The 23,612-nt window shown below is 35.7% G+C and overlaps 1 protein-coding gene across 5 annotated transcripts in view; it reads left to right on the forward strand.

The window, feature by feature from the left end:
- Positions 1-15,399, forward strand: part of LOC138701731 (uncharacterized) — a 55,267-nt gene extending 39,868 nt beyond the window's left edge. For all 5 annotated transcript variants that reach the window (XM_069828945.1, XM_069828947.1, XM_069828948.1 and 2 more), the window contains exons 3-4: positions 1,940-2,038; positions 7,501-15,399. In XM_069828945.1, coding sequence (XP_069685046.1) covers positions 1,940-2,038; positions 7,501-7,890 — 489 coding nt within the window. In that variant the 3' untranslated portion in view covers positions 7,891-15,399. The remainder of the gene's footprint in view (positions 1-1,939; positions 2,039-7,500) is intronic.
- Positions 15,400-23,612: the final 8,213 nt, after the last annotated feature.

A 23,612-nucleotide genomic window follows, 5' to 3' on the forward strand; every position in this document is an offset into this window, starting at 1 on the left:
GTCCAATTTGCTTAATTTTTACATATTTTAGTTGTAAGAAATTCAAAAGAATTTTAATTATATAAAGTTGAACTTGCTTATAGCGTCATCGAAGGAAATAAAGAAATAATGTCACAATAAACGAGAGTCGCTAGAAGAAATACAGTAGGCTAAATCTAATTCAGTCTATGGGCAAGCAGATGGTGCAGGACGCTAAAATGTGCATGACGAGGGGCGCAGTGGGAGGCCAACCATCATCACAGACGACCTTGTGGAGCAACGCACCATTTGCTTGCTCATGACGTTAGGCCCATACACCTGGTACAGCTGACGATCAATTTCAATCGGCGCTATGCCCTGTGCATTCAAAAACTTTATCACTGACCGCACTTCACACGCGGCGGGAGCTCAAATAGGAACGTCCATCTTCAACCAATGCAAGGAAGCTACTGAGAGCACTCGGAAAGTTCCGCTATCGCATGCGTCATGCCAGGACATTACTCTCTCACGTACATGCAGTCGCTTCGCGCAACATATGGTTTGCTAGGTGTGGGACGAGTGGGAAAGTTACTTTATGGACGAGCCTCGTATTTTAGGAAAGCTCACAGTCTAAGCAGTCTATTTGAAAACCGGATTTTGAAATTAGTAAATGTCTGACAGTCCTTAAAGTATCAGGTAGGGAGTTCCAATGACGAGAAATTGAAACGGTGAATGATGAAGAGTATTTATTTATTTATGTATTTATTTATTTATTCACTCATTTATTTACTTATTTGTTCTCTTATTTACTCACTTAAGGTATTTATTTATTTATTTATTCATTTAGTTATTTATTTATTTGTTCTCTTATTTATTCATTTATTCACATATTTATTTATTTATTTATTTATTTATTTATTTATTTATTTATTTATTTATACTTTTATTCAGATTGGTTGGAACCCCACAAGTAACATCAATAAGGCATAGCCTCAAATGGTCGTAAAATATTTCATGGTTTACACATATCTCTAAGAAATACGAGTAGACACATACAGTATGTATAATTTCACATTAGCTCACTCCCTGTCATATTTAGAAAAATCACAATATTAACGGTCAATAGATACAGTGTTAGTAAAATTACGTCAATCAACATTAAAATCTTTATCAGAAGATTATTTTTGACTACATAAATTAGTATCAGGAACTGTTATTTCACTCATTATTTATTATATCAGCCACAGTGCACATATAGTCGGACCATCGGATCTGTAGCGTAATAGAAAGTGTGCAAATGAATTGTCGAAAATTGAGCCCCCCCCCTTCTTAAAAAAAAAAAAAAAAAAAAAAAAAGAAAGAAAAGTAAACTGGAACGAGTGCGTAAGGAAAAACATAATTAGTGTCAACGGTCTAGTGAATGTTCCTACACCGTCAACAACCAACGAATTATCGAGTCCAATGCCTGATTCAACTGGTATCAATGATTTAGAACTACCGTACTCGTAAATTATAGTTCACCACATGAAAACTTTAAATCAAATAAAAGCGTTCATAAAATGTTAGAAAAGTAATTTATAATCTGTCAATTAGGTTTTGTATGCTTCATTTGTAATCGGCTATAATTTAAGAATGGTCCCAGTTTTAATTTCTAAAGATTATTATGTATAAAAGTGTTGAATTCAATCCTAAGTTATGGTCTCTCATTGCACGAACATTTAAAAAGATTAGACTACTAAATATTTAAAGCATCAGTCAATGATAGTAAATATCATGTACTAGCCATTAGACAAACAAATAAATAAATATTTACAGCTTAAAAAAATTCACTTCTGCTGCTTGTAGAGATTACACACTTTTTATGAATAAATTTTAACTGCAAGGTCATTTTCTAAACAAGTTTTTGCGTGTAAATTTGTAGGCTGTAAAAACCCTTGTGCTAATAAATTACATACAGTGCGTTCATTTTTTTCTGTTTTAGGTGCAAGGTGATCCCGATTGCTCTACCTTCATGAAGAGGTATATGAATCATCCAAATACTGATGCGGCTTTCAAAGAGCTTCTTAATTTTGTATCGCAGGTGAGCCAATAAGTTTATGATTATTAAGAATTCATAAATAACAAATTAAAACTTTAACATCTTCACTTCAAATTAGTATTGGGAAAATCGAATGAAGTCATTCGAATTATTCGATTATTGAAACAATTCGAAATAGTCAAAATTCTTACAATATCATTCGAATATTCATTCATTTTGCCTGCCACCACAACAAGCCTTAAGAAGTTATTAACAATATTCCATACTTATTGTTCACTTTGTATGTGTACGATAGAGTTGGATTCACAGTATCGGCATGAGAAATTGCAAGTCCATTGTCACAACATTGTCAGTCAGACGTTTTTCTTCGGTCTTCAGATTTGTGTGCTTCGATACGATTAAATTATTAATGAAATGGAAAGAAAGAAGAAACGTAAGCATTTTACTTCTGTTCAAAAAGATGTATAGTCGGTAAACTATAATTACGTGTGTGACAGGCATACAACATGCAAAAACAAGACAAAATCCATCCACGAGTAAAGCAGATAGTGAAAACTTAAATGTTGCACATTTATAACACTCATACTACTATTAAATTGTATGTTGAATAATATATAGAGAGATAATAATAGTGCATTATGCAACGAGCCTATAATGAAGGTAATTAAGAAGCGAGTATGGATATTTATGAAACGAGCACAAGCGAGTTTCATAATTTTTATACGAGCTCTTAATTACCATTATAGGCGAGTTTCATACGACTTTTTATGCTCGACCATATTTCTAACTTGATATTATTAATTTTCTTTGTATCTGACCTTGGCCAATGTCCCGTATGTTGTGAGATGTGCGCAGACGCGAAAGTATTGATTTTTTACGAGGAACAGATGTTCACATTGACCTTGCTAGGCCATAAGAACCTACAGAGATAACATTAAAATTAAATTAGACATTGAAAAACGAGATGACAAAATTAATTTATTTGAATATTATTTACAATTAACGCTAATTATTATAGTAACAGAACATAACCTTCTGCGACAGTATTGGTTTTCCAGCCTCCGTGACTTTTCGCTAATTCTCTTTCGATTGCATATCCGAGAATAATCGATACTTGCGGTTTTATAACGGTAGAAAGCTGACCTGTCATTGGCTGAACAGTTGTAACCTGAGTAGTCATTGGCTGAAAGACCTGACTTTTAATGAGTAGGTGTACTTTAATGACATGCATTAAAGGTCTGCTACAAGGTGTATAATTACTACATTTCGGCATGGTCGAGCATAAAATTACTTATCTGATTTGCAAAAAAAAAAAAAAAAAAAAAAAAAAAATTCTGACAAGGTTAGGTTAAGTTGTTACTGCAGTAGTTTTAGTCTTACATAGCTTTACACTAAACTTCAGGAGCCTTTTTCATAATATTTACAATTCTTGTAAATGTAAATTTTGTTCCTAAATTGGTAACTTCTGTTTCACAATCTGAGTTTGTCAAATTTAACTTTACAAAAGAAATCAAATTTCTGCCTCAACTGCTCTGTAAATAAGCAGAGCTTTCGATATTGGATTCTTCAAAATCCATGCGAAATCCATCTTTCAATGAACACATTGCGTGCTGCTTTCTGCGGACGACTTCTCTCCAGATTCGGTGACAGTCAATGGCCCTCCGTATCCCCAGACCTCACTGCACAAATCTTCTTTCGGTGAGGTCTACGCTCGTAGACTCCCTGATATCAATAGCCTCAAAAATGCAATTCGCGAGAAAATTGCTGGCGTCACACCAGACACTTTGCAGAGAGCAGTGGCTAATATACAAAGAAGTTACAACAAAGTATTGACGCTAATAGTGGGCATCTTAAGGATGTAATTAAAAAAAATAAGGTAATAATATGTCAATCCTAGACTATAACGGTCCACACCTGTTAGCGCGTCTAGCCGCGAAACCAGGTGGCCCAGGTTCCGTTCCCGGTCGGGGCAAGTTACCTGGTTGAGGTTTTTCGGGGTTTTCCCTCAACCCATTATGAACAAATGCTGGGTAACTATCGGTGCTGGATCCGGACTCATTTCACCGGCATTATCACCAGTGGCGTAGCATGAAATTTTGAGCAGGGGAAGCTAACTCAAGTTGTCTTTCATGTATGAGGAAACATATTGAAAAAATATAGTCTTAAAATAAATAGCAGCCTAGTCGATGTCAAGTCAGCAGTCCGAAGATTGGTTGGAACCTCACAAGTAACATCAATAAGGCATAGCCTCGTAAAATACTTCATGGTTTACACATATCTCTAAGAAATACGAATAGACACATACAGTATGTATAATTTAACATTAGCTCACTCCCTGTCATATTTAGAAAAATCACAATATTAACGGTCAATAGATACAGTGTTAGTAAAATTACGTCAATCAACGTTAAAATCTTTATCAGAAGATTATTTTTGACTACATAAATTAGTATCAGGAACGGTTATTTCACTCATTTATTATATCAGCCACAGTGCACATATAGTCGGACCATCGGATCTGTGCCCCCATAAGATATGCGAAGTGAACCCTAGTTCCTTCTCAGCCTCGGTAATTCATTTCTTTCCCTGCATTCCTATCTCTCTCTTTTCTATCTCTCTCCCTTTCTGTCCCCCACTACTCACAATTTTGGCCTTCTTGCGGGACAGTTTACAATATTTGCACTTGCAGTCCAGTGTTGCCAACTCAACATGAATACTGTAGCACGGAGTGGCGAAAGAAATATTATTAAGCAAGTACGTAATAGCATTTTGCGATGAAGAGAAACAAACAGGTCAATACCAGTTTCCTATAAATCAGGAACAAAAAGAGCAACTAATATCACAGGTGAGGCTTATTTTATTTCAATTGATTACATACTAAAATTACTTACTTAACTAATACTAATAATACAACATTTTATGTAATTTATAGACAGGTCAGAACTCCTAATAAAGAGAGGAGTCTGTGCAGGAGATGAAAAGCTAGAATCACCAGAGAAGAACAGACCAAGGGAACTTTTAATTATTGTAGATGATATGAACCGATGTATTTTAAGAAGAAAGATACAAGAATTTTATACCGTTCAGAAAGAAGTTTCAACATTGAAGAAATTATTACTGAAGCTTGCGAGAGAAGCAATAATTTCCAAAGTTGGAGAGAAAAGCTACGGAAAGTGATTCGAGACATGGGATTTAGGTTTAAAAAATGTGGAAATACAAGATGTATTTGATTAAAAGAAATAATATTGTAGCATGGAGGACCTGTTATTTATGACACCGTTTGACGAAAGTTTGGCAACATCCCTATTCGGCAAGGTTCGTGGCCTGCTGTTTAACGTGGTGGGAGGAAAGCGGGTGGAATGGAGTACTGGCGTTAACTTTTCCAAGAACGACAACAGCGCTGAAGGGGCACAGATCCGATGGTCCGACAATAACACTTCAACTGAACACAACTCACGAAAGGGACAACTCTGAAGCTAAATTCTTTCCAATGCCAAAGCTAGCTTCTTGCGAGCCTTGCTGCCAGGATAGTTTAGTTAGAAAGGGATGGAAAATCTGCGGGGTGGGTTACACAGAAGAATACGTGAAAGAAACGAGTCAGTGGAGGGGATTGGAAACTGGTGTGTGCAGATTTCATGTTTACTGCTGCATCACAAATCATCCTGAGCTGACGCATCACAACATTTAAGGTGTACATATAAATTTTATTAAAATTAATAAATGAATTTGTTCATAAACTGCAGGTTTATTATGGAGTTATTAACTGGGGAAGCTGAGCTGTTTAGCTTACATTGACGCTACGCCACTGATTATCACCTTCATATAATTCAGACGCTAAATAACCTAAGATATTGATAAAGCGTCGTAAAATAACCTAATAAAAATAAAAAAGATTATAACGTGCCTAACAGTGTCCATGGTTTGTAATTTCTTTAAACAATAAATCAGTTATGGTATTCTGAAAATAGGAAACGTTAATTGCCGGACCCTGTATAACGTAACTAATGTTTTTTCTACTGTATATCAGAACACGAACTCTCTGCTTGTTCGGAAAGTACTCTTACTTTATCATTTTCCTTCTATTATTAAGTTATAGGGTAAAGTTGCCTAATTACTAGGCTTCGAGACTTCGGACCCGATAGAGCAGTTCAGTGGGAAATCTGCGTAACGGCGTACTGAGTATAGTGGTAAAGCGTACAATGGGTGGGGGTACTGTAGAATGAATTCCAACAAATACTCAAAGGAAAACGCTTTGGATTTGAAGGTTCTGATGAATAATTTGGTTTTCATACAAACCTATTTTCAAACTGTGTCTGAAACTATTGCACGGTTAGAAAAGTCAGAGCAAGAGATGCCGGAAGCCCTCAAATTAGTTGAGGAAATGACACAAAGAATTAATGAGACATCAAGTACACCGATTACTGAACGTGTAAAACAGAAGTGGAAATCAATTTTATGTAAAAATAACAGATATGGAGCATTGTGTAATATAAACAGCAAATTAGTGGACATGAAGTCACCCGAGAATGAAGGACTGTCTCTTAGACACTGCAATGATGTTACGTTTTTTTTCGTTTTGCTCCTATGAAGTCATGCGACGTAGAGCGCATCTTTTCACAGTACAAACTGTGTTTAGTAGACAACTGAAAAAGATTTACGTTTGAGACACTGAAAATGTATCCTGTAGTACATTGCAATTCGGTACTGTAACTGCACTTCCTAAAGACGACCAATAAGAAATTAAAATTGCTACATGTTTATTTCCACTATTAACACTGTGTATAATTAAACACAAATGCTTATAAAAGACAGGAGAATAAATGATTTTCACATTCTTTTGACATTCTCATTGTGTAATGTATATTTACTTTCAGAATGTACATATGCGTGTGTTTCCCCATACTACCGTACTCTACTCTAAATAGCAACGTTGTTACCTCAACACATCTCTGCCTTTCACTACCTGCTGCGAGTCAACAACCTATAGTACAAGCACAGTAAACTTACTGTATCGGGTCCAAAGTCTCGAAGCCTGCTAATTACGTGATACTCCTAATTCCGTGATACTTTTTTTCACTGAATGTCACGGGGTTGGGTATCTTGCTAGGAAGTTCACCGATGTCTCAAAAGTAGGAGAAAGATGTCTGGCGCTATTGTCGAACGGCAAATCTTTGACTGACATTTAATTTTTAAAAACTATCTCGGGATTAGGGGTATCACGGAATAGGCACCTTTACCCTACTAGTTAGGAATAAGTTATAAGTTTATATTGGTATTTTGCTGGCATTTTTGTAGCTATTCATATTTGTATTTGTCTTATTGATCTCTCACTAATTAATCATGAATCTTAAATGTGTATTAAATGAATTAATAAATATAAAATATATACTTTGACGATGATGTCTGTTTTTGAAAAAAGGATGGAAAGACGAAATAAAAACTAATTATAATTATTATTAATGAAATGTTACGACATTTTCAGAACCATGCGTTTCATTTTGCAGATGGAAGAAAAAGTTGACATCTTTGCCCACTACGGAGTCACTACAATATTAGACCATATGTTCCTGGCAACACACGTCGATTACTACCTGAGGGGAATCGGGCGCGGACTGGTAGCTGCTACTGAAGACATGGCAAGAGCTCTCAATAGGGGAGAAGACGTCACAGTGCCTATTTCAGAAAAGTATACGTGGAAAAATAAAACGCTTCCTAGAGTGGAGGCTGTCATCGCCCTCTTCACATCGTACAAATCACAAAAAATTGGGAAGTCCTTAAAATGGGATGAAATTCTAATCACCAACTACAATGATTTAGTCTACAGAGGGAGAACTTACGGTTCTCGACTCGATGAAAATAACCAAACTAACGCATACATGTCTATAAAAATGTAAACAGATTATAAACTTTATCGGCCGACGTATGTGATTTTAATAGCATTTGAAATTGAATGCGTAAGCTGATTTTATTAAATATAAAAATACATAATTTGACTGTATGCCAAACAGTAACAAAACATCCACACAGAACCTCGTTAATCCGGACTAATTGGGGGATACGTTGTCCTGATTAACGAAAGTCCGAATTAAGTGATTAAAACACCATTTATAACTACAAAACATCTGTTATACATTTAAAGTGCTTAGACCTAATGTATGCGTTTAATACGACAGCTGAATAGAAACTGACTGCGATAGATGGAACAAGAGGCAAATATTTTTAACTGTCGCAGAGCTATGTGACCAGTGCGATTGCTGACTTTCAGTCACATTTAAAACCTCGCATTCTCATTTTTACGCGTTTTTGTGCTGTCTGAATTAAGCTAAGTTCGGATTATCGCGGTCCGGATTAACGAGAATTACTTGTTTTTAGTCTCTGAAATGACTAAACCAGGAGTGAAGAATTGTCTCATCAGTCGAAGCCATATTGCTGCATATCAGAATATTTCAAATACGGGTTTTAGTAGTGAAAATTTGAATAATGACTCAGCAGTAATAAATGTTATAAACAAAGAAAGGAAGTTCGTGCCCTAAAAACGTAAAGAATATGTATGCATTTATGCCGTAAAAATAGATAAATATGCTACAAAATATGCATTATTAGTCTGAGATTATTTTATCGCAATAATAAGGTATAAGTAACTTGCGTTTAGTCCTCATGGGGGAAGAAATTTTCTCATGAAATTTCGGCCAGTGTATGGGACCGGTACCCACCCAGCATCGTGATGCACTTGGGGAGCTACGATAGGTAGCGATATCCGGTTGCGAATGCCAGCTATAACGGCTGGGGGGATCATCGTGCTAACCACACGATACCTCCATTCTGGTTGGATGATCGTCCACCTCTGCTTCGACATGTGGGCGTGAGGCCAGCAGCCGGCTGGTCGGTCTAGGCCCTTCACGGGCTGTAGCGCCACGGATTATTTATTTATTTATAACTTGCGTTTAGTCTATGGATTTTGAAGTGCTTGCCTCATTGCTGAATGCTCCATTTATGCTGTTACAGTTCACAACTAAGCAGTGACGTATGTTTTCTGTTGTCATTCTTCGCCTGTTGTCTCTCAGCATAGCTTTGTAGCGCGAAAAACTTCGTTCTACGCCACAAGAAGTAAGAGGGGCTTGCACAAAAGCTGTGAGCTGTTCTATAGAAAATTTTGTTGGTTTTCGGGGTGTTTTTCCTTCTAAAATATCTTGAATTTCTTTAAGTTGATAATAGCCAGGGTTATCGGAAAGAATATTTGCCGTTTTCTAGTTCACTTTATCTCCTACATTTGCTGGAACTGATGTTAAACTGGGTATTGTTCTATCGAAATCTGCTAAAGATTGCAGTAAAGGAATACCAATTGCTAACTTGAGAGGCTCCCTATGAGGGCGTCATCGTTACGTTCAAAATTCATAAACATAAATTACTCGTGTTCACGAGGTTATACAGTTTTAAAAATGAGGGAAAGATAAATAAACATACATAATATGCAGTTTCCCTGCATAAATGTAAAAATATGATGCTTTTATAAATAAAGGCAAAATATGCACTTTATGCATAATAAAAGTAATATCATTGTATTCAGAAATTTGTGAATCATGTAGATAATCTTTGAGCATATTCACACAACGATAGAGAACAAATATGCAAATGCATGTGCTTCCTTTCTCTGGTTATAAATTAAAGACATCCAATCTGATAACTCCGCACAAAGCGACTTACATATCACGTGGTCTGGCAAAAGAAGTTCGGTTGTTCTATTTCCCAGATCAAATTGTGAATTTACCGCTAACAGATGACATTTTTCATTAAAAAAAAATACAGTAAATCAGTTTTCCTTTGTGAGTTAACGCTGCACTTCCTACCCCTATCTGGCGCTCTTCTCTATTCTTGTTTCATCGGTTCAAAAACTGAAAACAAGTGTATAAAGGAGAAAGTCTGCCACGGCCGATAACAAAAACACTATAGTGGAATTAATACAACAACCGACTTGTAATATTTGAAGGCGCCAAGGGTTTCCATGGCAACATCCCTTCCTCTCTCTTTATGGCCAATAAGACGCTACCGCTTCCTTTCCTGGCTCCCTATGACAAATAACATAGAAAGACCTCCAACTCAAAGCATACTTTCGGGAGACTATTGAAGCGTTGTTAAAGCCAAGCCAATAGTGGTAAAAATCGGAACTACATTTCATATTATACAGCTAAATCAGTATTAAAGGTATCCAATATACAAAAAGTATTATAGTATTTTTCATATTACTCCCCGAAGGAGCATAATAGTGTATCAACAGTAATTTCACTATAGGTTTTGATTTATCTAGAGAAAATCAAAACTCGAGTGGGATTTAATTGACTATTACACGATTAGAAGTATATAAAGGTTAGAAGAAATAAAGTACTCTAATACAATAAAATATTAATTGGCTTACTAAAATTCTATTTCATTAATGTTAGCTTCACGAAAACGTTTGAACGGAGACGCCATTTTCTATTGACTATCTATGCGGTAAACAAATAACGATCGCAAAGCATGTTTTATAATAAATACCATAAAGAATTTGCAGTTTGAAAATAATTGGAAAACGAAGAAACAAATGGTAGGGAGGTGATAAAAACAGAAGAAAGTATATACAAATTAGAAGAAATAAAGTACTCTAATACAATAAAATAGGTATTAATTGACACTAAAATTCTATTTCACTAATGTACCTTCACCAAAACGTTTGAACGGAGCCGCCATTATCAATTGACTATCTATGTGGGAAACAAATGACGATCGCAAAGCATGTTTTATAGTACCGTATATAATTTTCAGTTTGAAATGTTGGCAAACAAAGAAACAAATGCTAGGGAACTGATAATAAGAAACAAATTCTAGGGACGTTATAAAAATAAACAAATGTAGGGAAGTGATAAAACTGTAGCGATAAACAGCCATGATTGGTTGAAATACGTCCTTTCGTACAGTTTTATTGGTCAAAAGTAGTATGACGTAGTAAAAGTATAATAGTCAGTTTAAATAAATATTCATACTAGCTATAAGTCGTAATTGCTTTTGAGGAAATTGTACAAGAGAGAAAAATAATTTCTTATACTTTTTATACTCCAGATAACAACTATCATGCATTTGTTATTAATAAAATACAGAAACATTTGTAGACTTATTAGGTGTTATCAGCACACGTGTTTAAAATATATGCAGATCTGAACATAAGAGAAAAATTGCACTTACGGAGTTTTAGAAGTAGGCTGACGATGTGGCTTTTGGTTTGAGACATGGATATGAATATAATAATTTAACATCAAGCTGAAAACCATTGACATCACATTCAGTCTGCTATCCGACCTGTTCACATCAACGGACTGTGTCTAATATTCCAACGTAACAGGTTTGCCAACATCTAATCACTGACCAACTGAACGAATGTGGTTAATGTAACTAATTTAGGGAGAAAAGTTCGAGGCAGCAGAAGATATCAAATAATAGACGGTATTGAAGTATATGAATCATCTGCAGAGACTCCGGGACGGCAGAAAATAGGAAAGATTGGAGAACGCTGGATTTGCAGTGAAAAATCTGTCATTGGAAAGAAAAAATTAATGAATAAATGAATAGCTACTTTGTCTCCCATCTTGTAAATCGGATATACAAGAAAGCGATTATTGTAGTTGACTAATAATAATAATAATAATAATAATAATAATAATAATAATAATATCATTGTTATAAAACTGACAAATGCTGCAAATATAATTAGCTGTTTAAAATTATTGTCAGTTTGGCAACACTTATAACCAATTTCTTTCCATCATTTCCATAAGAACACAGTTACCAAACTCTGACCAAATGTGGCAAACTAAGGAATTTCTATGACGATACAACTTCCATCAAAAGAGTTAAACGCCCTTGCCTCCAACAGCAAGCTATTGTAGGTGGAGTGAAGAAAGGGGAAAGGATATTTCCATGAAAATCCTTAAATGTCAGAAGTCGGTTGTTTTAATTCCAGTATAATTTGCCATTTCTCTGTATAACTGTCTCAGACCTTAAATATATAGCAGAAGTCGATTTTTATCTTATAATATAATGTGATATATTGTATGTCCTCAAGCACATACAGCTGTATGAAACTAGTTAATAGCGATTTTGTTACATTCCTGTTTCTCAGGTAAACTACTCTTACAATAAACAAATCTATTTAAACATCACCAAAGCATTATACTCTTCATAATAGTTGACCCTTGTAATCTCTAAAATTGAAAACATTTTCTATTACTCTACAGTAATCGTTATTATTATTATTATTATTATTATTATTATTATTATTATTATTATTATTATTGCAAACAAAAAAAGGCTTCTAAGATTTGAATTGAAACCTATAGCAATCCGAAGTTCATAATTTGATTTTCTGTTCCCATCTCACTTTAACTATAAATAGAAATTAACTTTTTTTTTTAGTTATTTTCTCTTACAGTACCGCATAATTTCTTATACTCTATTCTATTGGTTAATTTCAAAATTAATTTTCTTTTCTATAAATGATGTTCTTAAATTTTGAATTTCTGGACATAATAATATTGCATAATGTTTTCTTTCCAGCTGCAGTAGGGACAGACATCTTTCTCAATGTTTCCTCTTCACTGCCTTGAATGGGATATTCCTAACTGCCACAATGCTAAACCCATCCGTTCTTCCATCAGTTAACTCTTACTTATTATGGTTCCTGCTTCCATCAAATTTTAATTTTCAATTAACGATAGTGCTATCACACTGCTTCTCTTATTTATGATTTTGAATGTAAAAAATATTCACTTCCTCTATTTTTTACCATATACAATTTAGATGTAATCTGTTAACATTATATTTTAATGCCCTGTTTCTTGAATGTGAGATATTGATCGTATAACACTATCGAATGGATAATTGATGTTTTTGCGTTTCTCGAACATGAGATAGCCCTATCGGTTCAAGAAGTTGAATGAATGAATGAATGAATGAATGAATGAATGAATGAATGAATGAATGAATGAATGAACGAAAGAACGAACGAATGTAACCATTTCGTTCCTTAAAGGGCAAGGTCTCCTAAAAGAGGGAGAAGACCGTAAACAAGAAGATAGTCATTCCATAACTTGTGGGCGCATGCGCATGTCGAATAATCTAGGACGGCCACAATTATACCGACGTTGACCTGATATGTAAATTCAAAGACAGATTTAGGTTATAAGAGATAGTGCCATGCTTTTAGTTGAGGTTAGGCCTACTGCCACAATTTGCGTCCTGTAGAAGTTTTAAACTTTCTCCTCTTGATTAGATGTTAATAACGCTACACTTTCATGCCATAGGTTCATATTCATATCCATAAAAGTAGAATAATTAAAAAGGTAACACAGGAAATCGCAAGTTTGGGACCAGTTTACATAAAAATACCTGAATCAAGAAACGAAGTGGTAAGAGTAAAGGAATGTTTCTTTTTAATAAGTGGATTCCCTAATGTGTTGTGATGATGAAATTTACACTTTCATTCACTCATCGAACCAAGATATTGGTGAAATTTATAGAAACAGAACTGGATTCTTTTCCTTAATGTTCAAGATGTCTGTGGTTATTCCTTGAAAGTCAGGGATATTGTCGCACCATTTCCTGAATCTATTCAAGCACCGCCATCTTAGTAAATTTAAGATGGCGGTGATTCAAGACAGCACAATTGAGGACCTGGCTTGGTGCAATAAAACGTTAGCCTGTTAACGCTATAGTTACTTAGATAGGCCCCTCAGCGAATAGGGATTACAAAGAATGGACACTGAGTGAATTTTCCTGTGTTTTGTTTCTCTGTGCGCCGACGTTTAGTTCCACTTTCAAGCGCTAGAGGTTAGTGTAATCGAGCACACATTAAGATAATATTTGAGAATAGAGTTGAGACACAGGATCCAAATATCGCCTACCTTATTGCATAATCCAGTAACGCTTTGCTTCAAATAAATTCAAGTTAACAGCTCTTCCTTATTTCTCAGTGACAAACTAGTTGTAATAATAATTGTTTATATTTTATATATAACTTAATAAATTTTGTTCCCAACAATAAAAAAATTTAGCTTTTTTTTCTCCTGAAAAGCTGTTTTTTTTTTTTTTACATTAACGCCATTACTGCACTCAATTTCTAAATTTTCAATAGTTCTCATACTGGAGATAGATTTAAGCTCAGTAAAATCTGATGGCATGTTATTTGGTGATAATGCTTTCCTTGTCGTTCATAGCCTACATCTTTATATCAATTCTTAATCCTAATACTGAAGGTGAAGTTAGATAAAATAAAGCTCATATAGAACAATAGTGTCTACTGAACTTAATTTGGTGTCTAGAAAAAGACATTTCCCTATTTGTCTATGGGTTGGGCCTGAGAATTAAATTGAATAACACTCAATAATAAATACACTGTTGTAGATGATATTTATTTTCTGTCGTCCTGCTAATTCTTCATGCATAAATATTTCAACCAAAGTGATACCGTGGAAAAAAAAGGATGAAGCTGTAAAATATCTTGGAGTGCACTTAGATCGCCGTCTATCATGGAAACTTCATATCAACAACACTTAAATTGGCCTACTCAAGATTCACTAAATTATATCCGCTCCTCAACAAGAAATCATCTCTAAACCTACAAAATTGCATGCTACTTTACACATCTCTATTACGACCTCTACTGCTTTACGCCTGTCCTGTCTGGAGAGGAGCTGCAATAAGTGAAATTAAACACATCCAGTCATTTCAAAATAAAGTCCTACGAATTTCACTCAGTTCTCCTTGGTTTGTCCGTAACAGCCAACCACACAGAGAAACTGGTATTGGCACAATCAAACAGTTTATTCATTCACAAGCTATAACAACCTAGAAAACGTTCCAGGCGCCATCCACTACTCTCTCAGAAGAAAGTCCACATTTCCCATCAGAATAAAGAGCCGATTTCCAATGGATCTCATATTATAATCAAAATTTATCATCACACCAACCTATGTAAGGTACACCGAGGTAAGCGGAACCCAACACAATTTGTGGGACTCCATCAACTAAGGCAAGGGTGGCATCTGTTGGATTTTCTTTGTACTAACTCCATCTTCGAAGAAACGGACCGCTGGTTTCACGCTCATGAGTAGCAGGAGGTTAGTTCGAAAATCTTGTTTATGAGTGTGCAGCAACCTGTTGACGTGTGCTCTATTTTTGACTTGGTAGTTCAACAAACACGAATCTCATCATTATTTTTTCGGTATGATTTTTCTGTTTGATTTAGTTAAGTCTTGACAGTGTTTTTTGGTAATAAAGTGGAAGCATTAAATGGGTTCCATGTGTCCTCACATTTCGCCTTGTTGTGGTAAGTGAAACTCATACAGAAAAGAACAAAAAAAAAAAAAACAAGAAAAGGAAGACTGTGGCAATGAAACAGAAAAGCAATGATTATGACTAGACTTCGTAGAATTGCCACGAGAATCGCAAGGTTTACTGCGCACGCGGTATAGACTGTATGAGAAAGGGGCGTGCAAAGAATGGAGTATGCCTCTAATGTAAACACTGAGCAGTATACTGCGGTTACAATAAAACCTGTATCCTGCATTCAAGAAATATAATGAATGATCATTGAAGTAGGAAATGTCTAAACATGTAAATACACAATTATTTTATAGTGAGATATATTAACTCTTAAAATTTAATGTAAGATGAATACAGTATGTGCATTGCAGTGAAGTGTTACGTACATTTTGAGCGACTGCAAAATAACCTCCTCCGATGATCATTTAAACAGTTTTTATTTTTGGAAAATGTACGTTCAACATCACACGATGTAATACGTACATATTTGAAGAACGGAAAGTCACTACTTTTTAGTACACCAACTTCAGATGTTTTGTCGTGACCTGATAGTACATAATTTATATTACGAAGTTATGGATAGGCAGAATTTTTAGCAATAACGTTTCTCAACTTACATTTCATTTTTTCTGAAATTAGTGAATTATTATTTTGGATAACGGTTTGTGATACTTTATCCACTATATTAAGGGCTTCTGAGAGTTGTAGTTTAGACGATTCTAACAGGATGATGCTTTTGGACACGATTTTAAAATTAGAATCAATGAACAGAATATCTTCCAATAGCTGTTCAGAAGGCAATGATTTTACAGCTACAACAGCGGAACTGTCTGTGCTATCCAATGCATCTATTACCTCCATTATTTTGCCGTAATGTTCTGCATAATAATTAACAGCATCCAACCACGTTCCCCAACGGGTCAAGACTGGCTTCCAGGGGCAATTATTTGGAACAGCAACACTCTCATTTTAGTATGTTTGATTGAATTTTTGTCTGCACTGAACAGATGTTAAGCTTTGACTATTCCAACCTAATGCAAAAACAAGTGCTTACATAGGTATACATTAGCTGTAGCTGCTCTATCTATTTGGACCGGTCACAACTCTTAACATGAACTGCTTATACTACGAGACCTGGCGGTCGCTCACCTCCTCTATAGGCTACTACCGTACATCGGCAACCTGATTGCATGCTGAGTGTGGCAATTCAACGAAGTCTAATGATGACATTAAAGAGATAAAAAGTGTTCAGAGGCAGATGATTTTAATTTTTCAAGACGAAGTTGAAGAGGTGGAGGAAGAATCAAACTTCATGGAGGTTGTAACCAAAAATGTTGCAGATACTTCAGTATATGATTGGGTTCTTGTGAAGTTTACAAAGGAAAAAATCGTTGTTTGTTGGTCAATTGACAAAAGTTGGTGCTTGCCTGGAAGCTAAATTTCCTAGAAGGATAGCATCAACCTCCTTTCGATGGCCCAACATAGACGACAAAAGTATCATTCTAGATTATGAAATTGTCAACTTTTTACCACCTAATGTTTTTGAGAAACGAGGCAAATTCATTTTCTTTTTTTTTTCATTTCATTTATTGTATTCCATAGATCTTACATTAGCAATGAAGCTTTAAGATATGGAACAAGTCAAAATTTTTCAAGATTACAATTACAATTTTTACAAATTTTTTACAATTTTCTACAATTGAGGTGAGGCCCGAAGATTCGCCAAAAGATTACCTGGAATTTGCCTTATGGTTGGGGAAAACCTCGGAAAAAACCCAACCAGGTTTCAGTATTTAATTTATTTCGTACAACATTGGCTGAATGATGATTAGAGTTACTCTAGTCTGTCTTGTAAGTTTCTGTTGCTCTCAAAAAGTAAAAGTCTGTGGCAAGTGGAACCCATGGAAAACTAAAAAAAAAATGAATGAATTTTCAGAAGAGATCATTGTATTCATTGTTCTCAAAATTACATCCTTCATTCAGCATACTTTAATGGGTCGTTATACAAAACTTTGAGAAATTTGTTCAAAAATTATAGGATTAATGATAGGTTAAAGTTGCACTTACGAATTTAGGGATTCCACTTACCCCGGTGTACCTTAATATAATTTATTAACAATTCTTTGTTCACTGAGGAGCCCCAATCTAGGCTGCCCTCAATTCTATGTGACATATTGTATTTGTGTTTCATTTAGAAATAGTCTGTATAGCGCTAAGTGCGCTGATCGATCAATAAATTATTATATAAAAAACACTGTTGTGGATCTAGCGGATATTTGTGAAACTTGATCAACCAATTAATACATAGTTGACATAAGACTGCGATGTTCAAGAACGACAAAGATTTACCACATCCAAAACTTTTAAAGATCAATAGTAACAGAATAGATACAGCGCATCTGTGCTCAAAAACCTGGGCATTAATTTTTTTATTCTCATCAAAATAGTTCGATTTAAGCGAGCGAGAGAGAGAGAGAGAGTCATCCTCTGCGGTCTAGCAGTTAAAGGCTGACTGTCGGATTCAAAGTTCATGGATTGAAATCCGGCCGACGGTGATGATTTTGGAAGGTTATAAAATCCTAAATATGGCTGAAGTAAGTTTGGAAGGCCTGCGTCACAGATTTGCGACACATGAAGAAGCCTGTTCCTGAGCGCTCCAGGCTAAATTTGTCAGCCATTTCTCGGAAAATCAAATTTAAAGGTAAGTAGCACAAAGGTCCCATTTACATCAGTAGATTAAGAGCGCTTGGACTGTTTCCACCCTCTTATCTTAATCCATACCTCCTCTGGTTCGACCTCATGTCACTTATCTATCCCGTCATCAAACCCTCTCTGACCTTGTCACATTCCATAACCTCATGTCACTTATCTGTCCCGTCATCAAACCCTCTCTGACCTTGTCACATTCCATAACCTCATAACCTATCATTTAGCTATCCCCTCGTCTAAGGCACGTGACCTACTCGCAATATTTACGCCGCCGGGGAGAGTGAAACATAGTCGAAGACAAGTTTCTTTCTTAATAAGAAAAATAACAGTATATATGCTAACGTCAATATATTTTAAAATATTGAAAGGGAACAACATAATTCTAATGAGAATATATTTCAAAATACTTTTAAAGGATAACATAATCCTAACGAGAATATAAGCCTATTTCAAAATATTAATATGCCTTATCACTGTCCATATCTAATTTAGAATTATATATGTATCTCCTCATCAAACCCTACCTAACCTTGTCGCTAACAGTGGTGCTATCTCTCAGTAATGTTCAGAACGAAGGAGGTAGAGAGAAAGAAGAAAACAAATTTATCCTTCTAACGTCACAGGCCGACATCATGCCCTTATGTTGGCAACATTGTGTATTTAGTTCCATTTGGTCGTAACCGTAACGGTTAGGTTGGAAGCTACTGTAGCTAATTCTCCAGTTTAGCGTAATATTCTATACCTGTTCTTTTTTTAAGATGGGACATGACAGTTAAGCAGCCGGACTTGGAACTACAGCGCTATGTTTCCAATATGGACTGCCACGCTGTCAGCTGATGGAAGCTAGCAATTGATGTTAGATGGCTGACGTTAAAATATTGACAATTGGCGCGAAGGTAAGAAAACAATACAAAAATCGACAGAGAATCAATGACGAAATGTACCAATGCTAACATTATGTGCACAATAAATGTCGCCAAGAGAGCTATAAGCACTCGCCACGTGGGAACTGTAACTTTGGCAACTCAACCGTTGTTACCATAGCAACAGGGCTACCACGCTATGTGACATTCAGTTGTTTTTTTTTTCCGATCGCAACGCTACTGTCATGCAAGTCCCCACACTGCCAGCTGCGCAGAAGATATGACCACAGTCTACTATATACAGTCGCGAAGCTCAATATGTAGTAAAAATGCAAACATGGGTAGTTGCCCACCACTAGAATCGCTACTATCGCTTCATCATCGCAGATCTCTCTCCTAGCAGACGACAAAATATGTTACACTTTCGTTGTCGTGTTCTTTTGGAAAAATTAACACCTTCCTTCCATTATTGAAATATTAAATTCATAAAGTTAATTTATTATTTTAATGAAGTATATTAAATTCCACCATAAACTCGAAGATACCTGCAAGAAATAGGTTAATTTGTTTGTGCAAAGCGAACTGAAATTTACTATAATCGCTTCACTCATTCAAGATTATAGCGATAATTAACTATGAAACCAATAAATATTAATTTGCATTTCCCTTTACAACAATAATAATATAAATATGAATTAATGGAGTAACTTACGTGTACCGGTACTTGTAGTGAAGGCTTACGTAGTTAACAAAGTGGGATGAGGTTAAGCAATAATAATCACACCAGAATTGGAAATAAAACGTGATCAGTAAATTTCATTGTAACAGACTTTTTCTACGTCTCTAGTAAAGTAACAAATAAAAATAACAACAAAATTAACAGCTATAATTAAAAACATATCCCTTGAAAAAAAAAGTAGGTCTAAGCACTAATAATCCCACCAGAATTGAAAATAAAACGTGATCAATAAATTTCATGAAAACAAACTTAATTTTTCTACGTCTCTAGTAAAATATTATTATTCCAATTATTGTATTTTAGCCATTAACATTTTCATTACAACCAATAACGAACATTTCACAAGCATCAATGTGAAGTACGCAACGAGCTAGCACTCGATGGAAATACGACACAGTCCAAAGTCGACCGTGGACAGTCTATTGTCTCTAGTTGCTAACCGCTTGGAGCGCTTTATCACGAGATTTGCAAAATATCACCTCAAGCTTCGCGACTGTATATAGTAGACTGTGATATGACTGGACTCAAATTAAAGCGATCGCTCGCCGCCATCTTGAGGCGGACGGAAAGCAATGCTGATAGAACGCAATCGTAAAAAAAAAACTAAGATTTTTTACTATATAACATAAAAACAACCAAACATGAGCCTAAGAGTAACAAGGATAAAGACAAATATAAATGATAAAACGTAATTACCAGCATTCTTGTGGTATAACATGAAATAATCAAAGATATTAATCCTGCAACTGTCAGTCAATAATCTTCGTCGTCTTTGTGACTTGGGTGTATTTATATTTACATAATTCATCATATCCGTAGGATGGGCTTCCTGAAATATATTTCAATAACCGAGTCAGAACTTTAAGGGTACACTGATGTGAAATTTGAAATTTCTAAACTATTCGATGTAGATCTCTGAAATTTTGTACAGTTGTCCTACTGTATAGAAATAGTCTGTGTACAAAGTTTCGTCTCATTTGATGCAGAAATATATGAATTATTAATAATTTTGTAATTTTAAATTGTGTAGATTTAGCTTTTGAAAAATTGCTACTCCTCCCACAAATTCAAATAATTTGGCCTGAAATTTTGTCTACATACTTGTCAGACCCTCGGAAAGAAAACTTACTATGCAATTTTTCCTTTTTTTCTACTAAAAATAAAATAAAAAATATTTTGTGCACTAAAGTGTAAAAATGGAAAAAAAAAAAAAAAAAATCAACTCGAGCATAAATGAAAATGAATATTAAATAAAATAGGAATGTTAGGTAGAATCCTGATAGTAAGTTTTGTTAAGAACACATTCAGAAACCTCTACAAAAAAAAATCATGCATGTAGTACAAAATTTGTAGGAAGAGTAGCATTTTTAGCAATGAAAAATTTACAAAAACTGAAAGTGGAGAAAATTGACTTCAAAGTTTGGGATGATAATAATAAACAAGAACTCTATCTTTTTTATTTTCTAGGCATTTTGAGATATATAGGCGTTGCTTATTATACGCAGAACTTACTCTTATATACACTACCATGCAGTGCACACCTAACCTGCACTAGTAAATAAAGATGACGACTGAAAAAAAGAAAACGTGAACTTATGAAAACAAATCACTGTAGACTATAGACACTATTATAACACTAACAATAAAACTGTTAGAAACTTGCAAATATTTCTTGTATGACAAAACAAAAACCAAGCATGGAAAACACGTTGTTATGGCTACTAGCAACAAATGGAATCTTTCTTTTGGTAACTGAATATTTTTCAAAGGAAAGCATCCTTTGAAGTGACATCTGTTAGACCCTATGAAGAAATATTTCGAGAAGTCGAGAAGCTACACTGTCTGAATTGGAAATCTAATGTACACAAATGTTTGTGGAAATTGCAACACCAAGAAAGATACATGTGACTGAAATGAAATTGATACCTTAGATTAGGTACATAACAATATACAAATGATTAGAATTACAGAATTGTACCTGATCTGTGACCGTGAGATTTCAGTATGGTGTGAAGCTACCAAACGCTGCCATCAGAGCTTCTAAGCGTCGTGGCATGGAATCAAAGAGAGACTGGATATGTTTATGGGGAATCTCCCTTCACGCAGTTTGTATGCGAATACACAAAGAGTCAAGGGTCGGTGCTGGAGGACCATGACGAACAAATTGCTAACCAACCATTTCCCAGACATGTTCGATGAGCGACATGTCTGGCGAACGTGCAGGCCAGGAAGAGGATACCCATCGTTCTTCAAAAGAAGGCTTGCACAATCCTCGCCACATGTTGCCGGTCATTGTCCTGCTGAAATGTGGCATGTGGAGTTGCCTGAAGGAGGGGCAGTAATTCGGGCACTAAAACCTCCCTAATGTAGCGATTGCTGTTCAGATTGCCCTGAATACGTAGAAGGCGAGATCGCATATTGTATCCAATGGCGTCCACACTATCACACTAGCGTTTCTCCGCTATGATACTCAACAATGCAGGCTCTCAGATTGTGTTCACCACGGTAGGGTCTAACATGTATGCAACCACCATTGTAGGACAAGTAGCTAGAACTAGCATGACTTGTCCGAAAACACTAAATTTTGCTACTCAGCACGCCCATTATAGCCTGAGACGTTGGTGGTTTCTGGACAATGGAAGCCGTCGCAACGGCATGCGAGCCACTAGTCCATCCCTCAAAAGACGGCAGATAGATCAACACCCGATGCAATACTCCAACGTCGACTCAACATTGTGGATGAAGCTGTACGGTCCGTCACGGCCAAGAGGATAAGATGGCGGTCATCCCGTGCTGTGGTCACATTACGTGGTCCAGTATCTGCTCGTCTCTGTGTATGACCCTCTTCTATCCACTGGTTCCACACACGCGTCACTGTCATAGCAGCATACCCTGTACGAGCCGAAATATCACGGTATGACAAACCTGCTTACTGGAGAACAATCATTCCCCCCGAACTCATTCACGTGCTGATATTGCGACCTTCCTCGTCGACGAGGCATACCTACACTAGATTCACGTTTCCACTTCCTTTGGAAGCTCTGCACTGACTGAGGAAGGCATAACATTGACCTTGCTGGTGAAACAAGAGACATCACTGTTGAGCCTATGTGTACGCCATTTCCCTGGAAATGTAATCAATCATTGATGGTAGCTCTACTGATGAATTGTATATAGACCTACTGTAAATTGAATGGTAATATGTATAGCTCAACTGATGAATTGTTTATGATTATAAATTGAATTAATCTACTTGATATTAATTGCACAAATTTGTATAGCTTAATGAAAGTATGCTACTTTGTATTGTATATATTTGTACAGTTTTGGCCGATGAATTGTATATGCTTTAAATTAAATAGTAATCTATATAGCTCTACTGATAAATTGTTTGTGTTTGTAATTTGAAGTAGTTTGCATGATATGTATTATCAATTTCTGTATATCACAACTGGTTGAATTGTTTACGCCTTAAATTTAATTAAATTGTTTTGTATTATAATATAGCTCAACTTATGAATGATCGTTTGCGTTTGTAAATTTAATAATCTGATTGGCTATGTATTGTATACTTTTAGTAGAGCCATCGATGTAGCTCAGTCGGCAGACTCGCTGGGCTGCTGATCCGGAGCTGCGTTCGGGCTTGGGTTGGATCCCCCTTTGGACTTTGGTTTCTTCCGAGGTTTTCCACAGCCGTGGGACTGAAGCCGGATGGTCTATGGCGAGTCCTTGGCATCAACACCTTTGATTTGATTACCCCCTTTGATTTGATTACCTGGTTGGGTTTTTCCGAGGTTTCCCCCACCGAAAAGGCAAATGCCGGGTAATATTTTGGCGAATCCTCGGACCTCATTTCATCTCACTACATCTCGCCAAAATGTAAAAAAAATTGTACAACATTGTAAAAATTGTAGAAAATTACTAAATTGTAAAACTATGAAAATTTGTAAAAATT

The sequence above is a fragment of the Periplaneta americana genome, chromosome 6, assembly GCF_040183065.1.
Source record: "Periplaneta americana isolate PAMFEO1 chromosome 6, P.americana_PAMFEO1_priV1, whole genome shotgun sequence".
Taxonomy (NCBI): Eukaryota; Metazoa; Arthropoda; class Insecta; order Blattodea; family Blattidae; genus Periplaneta; species Periplaneta americana.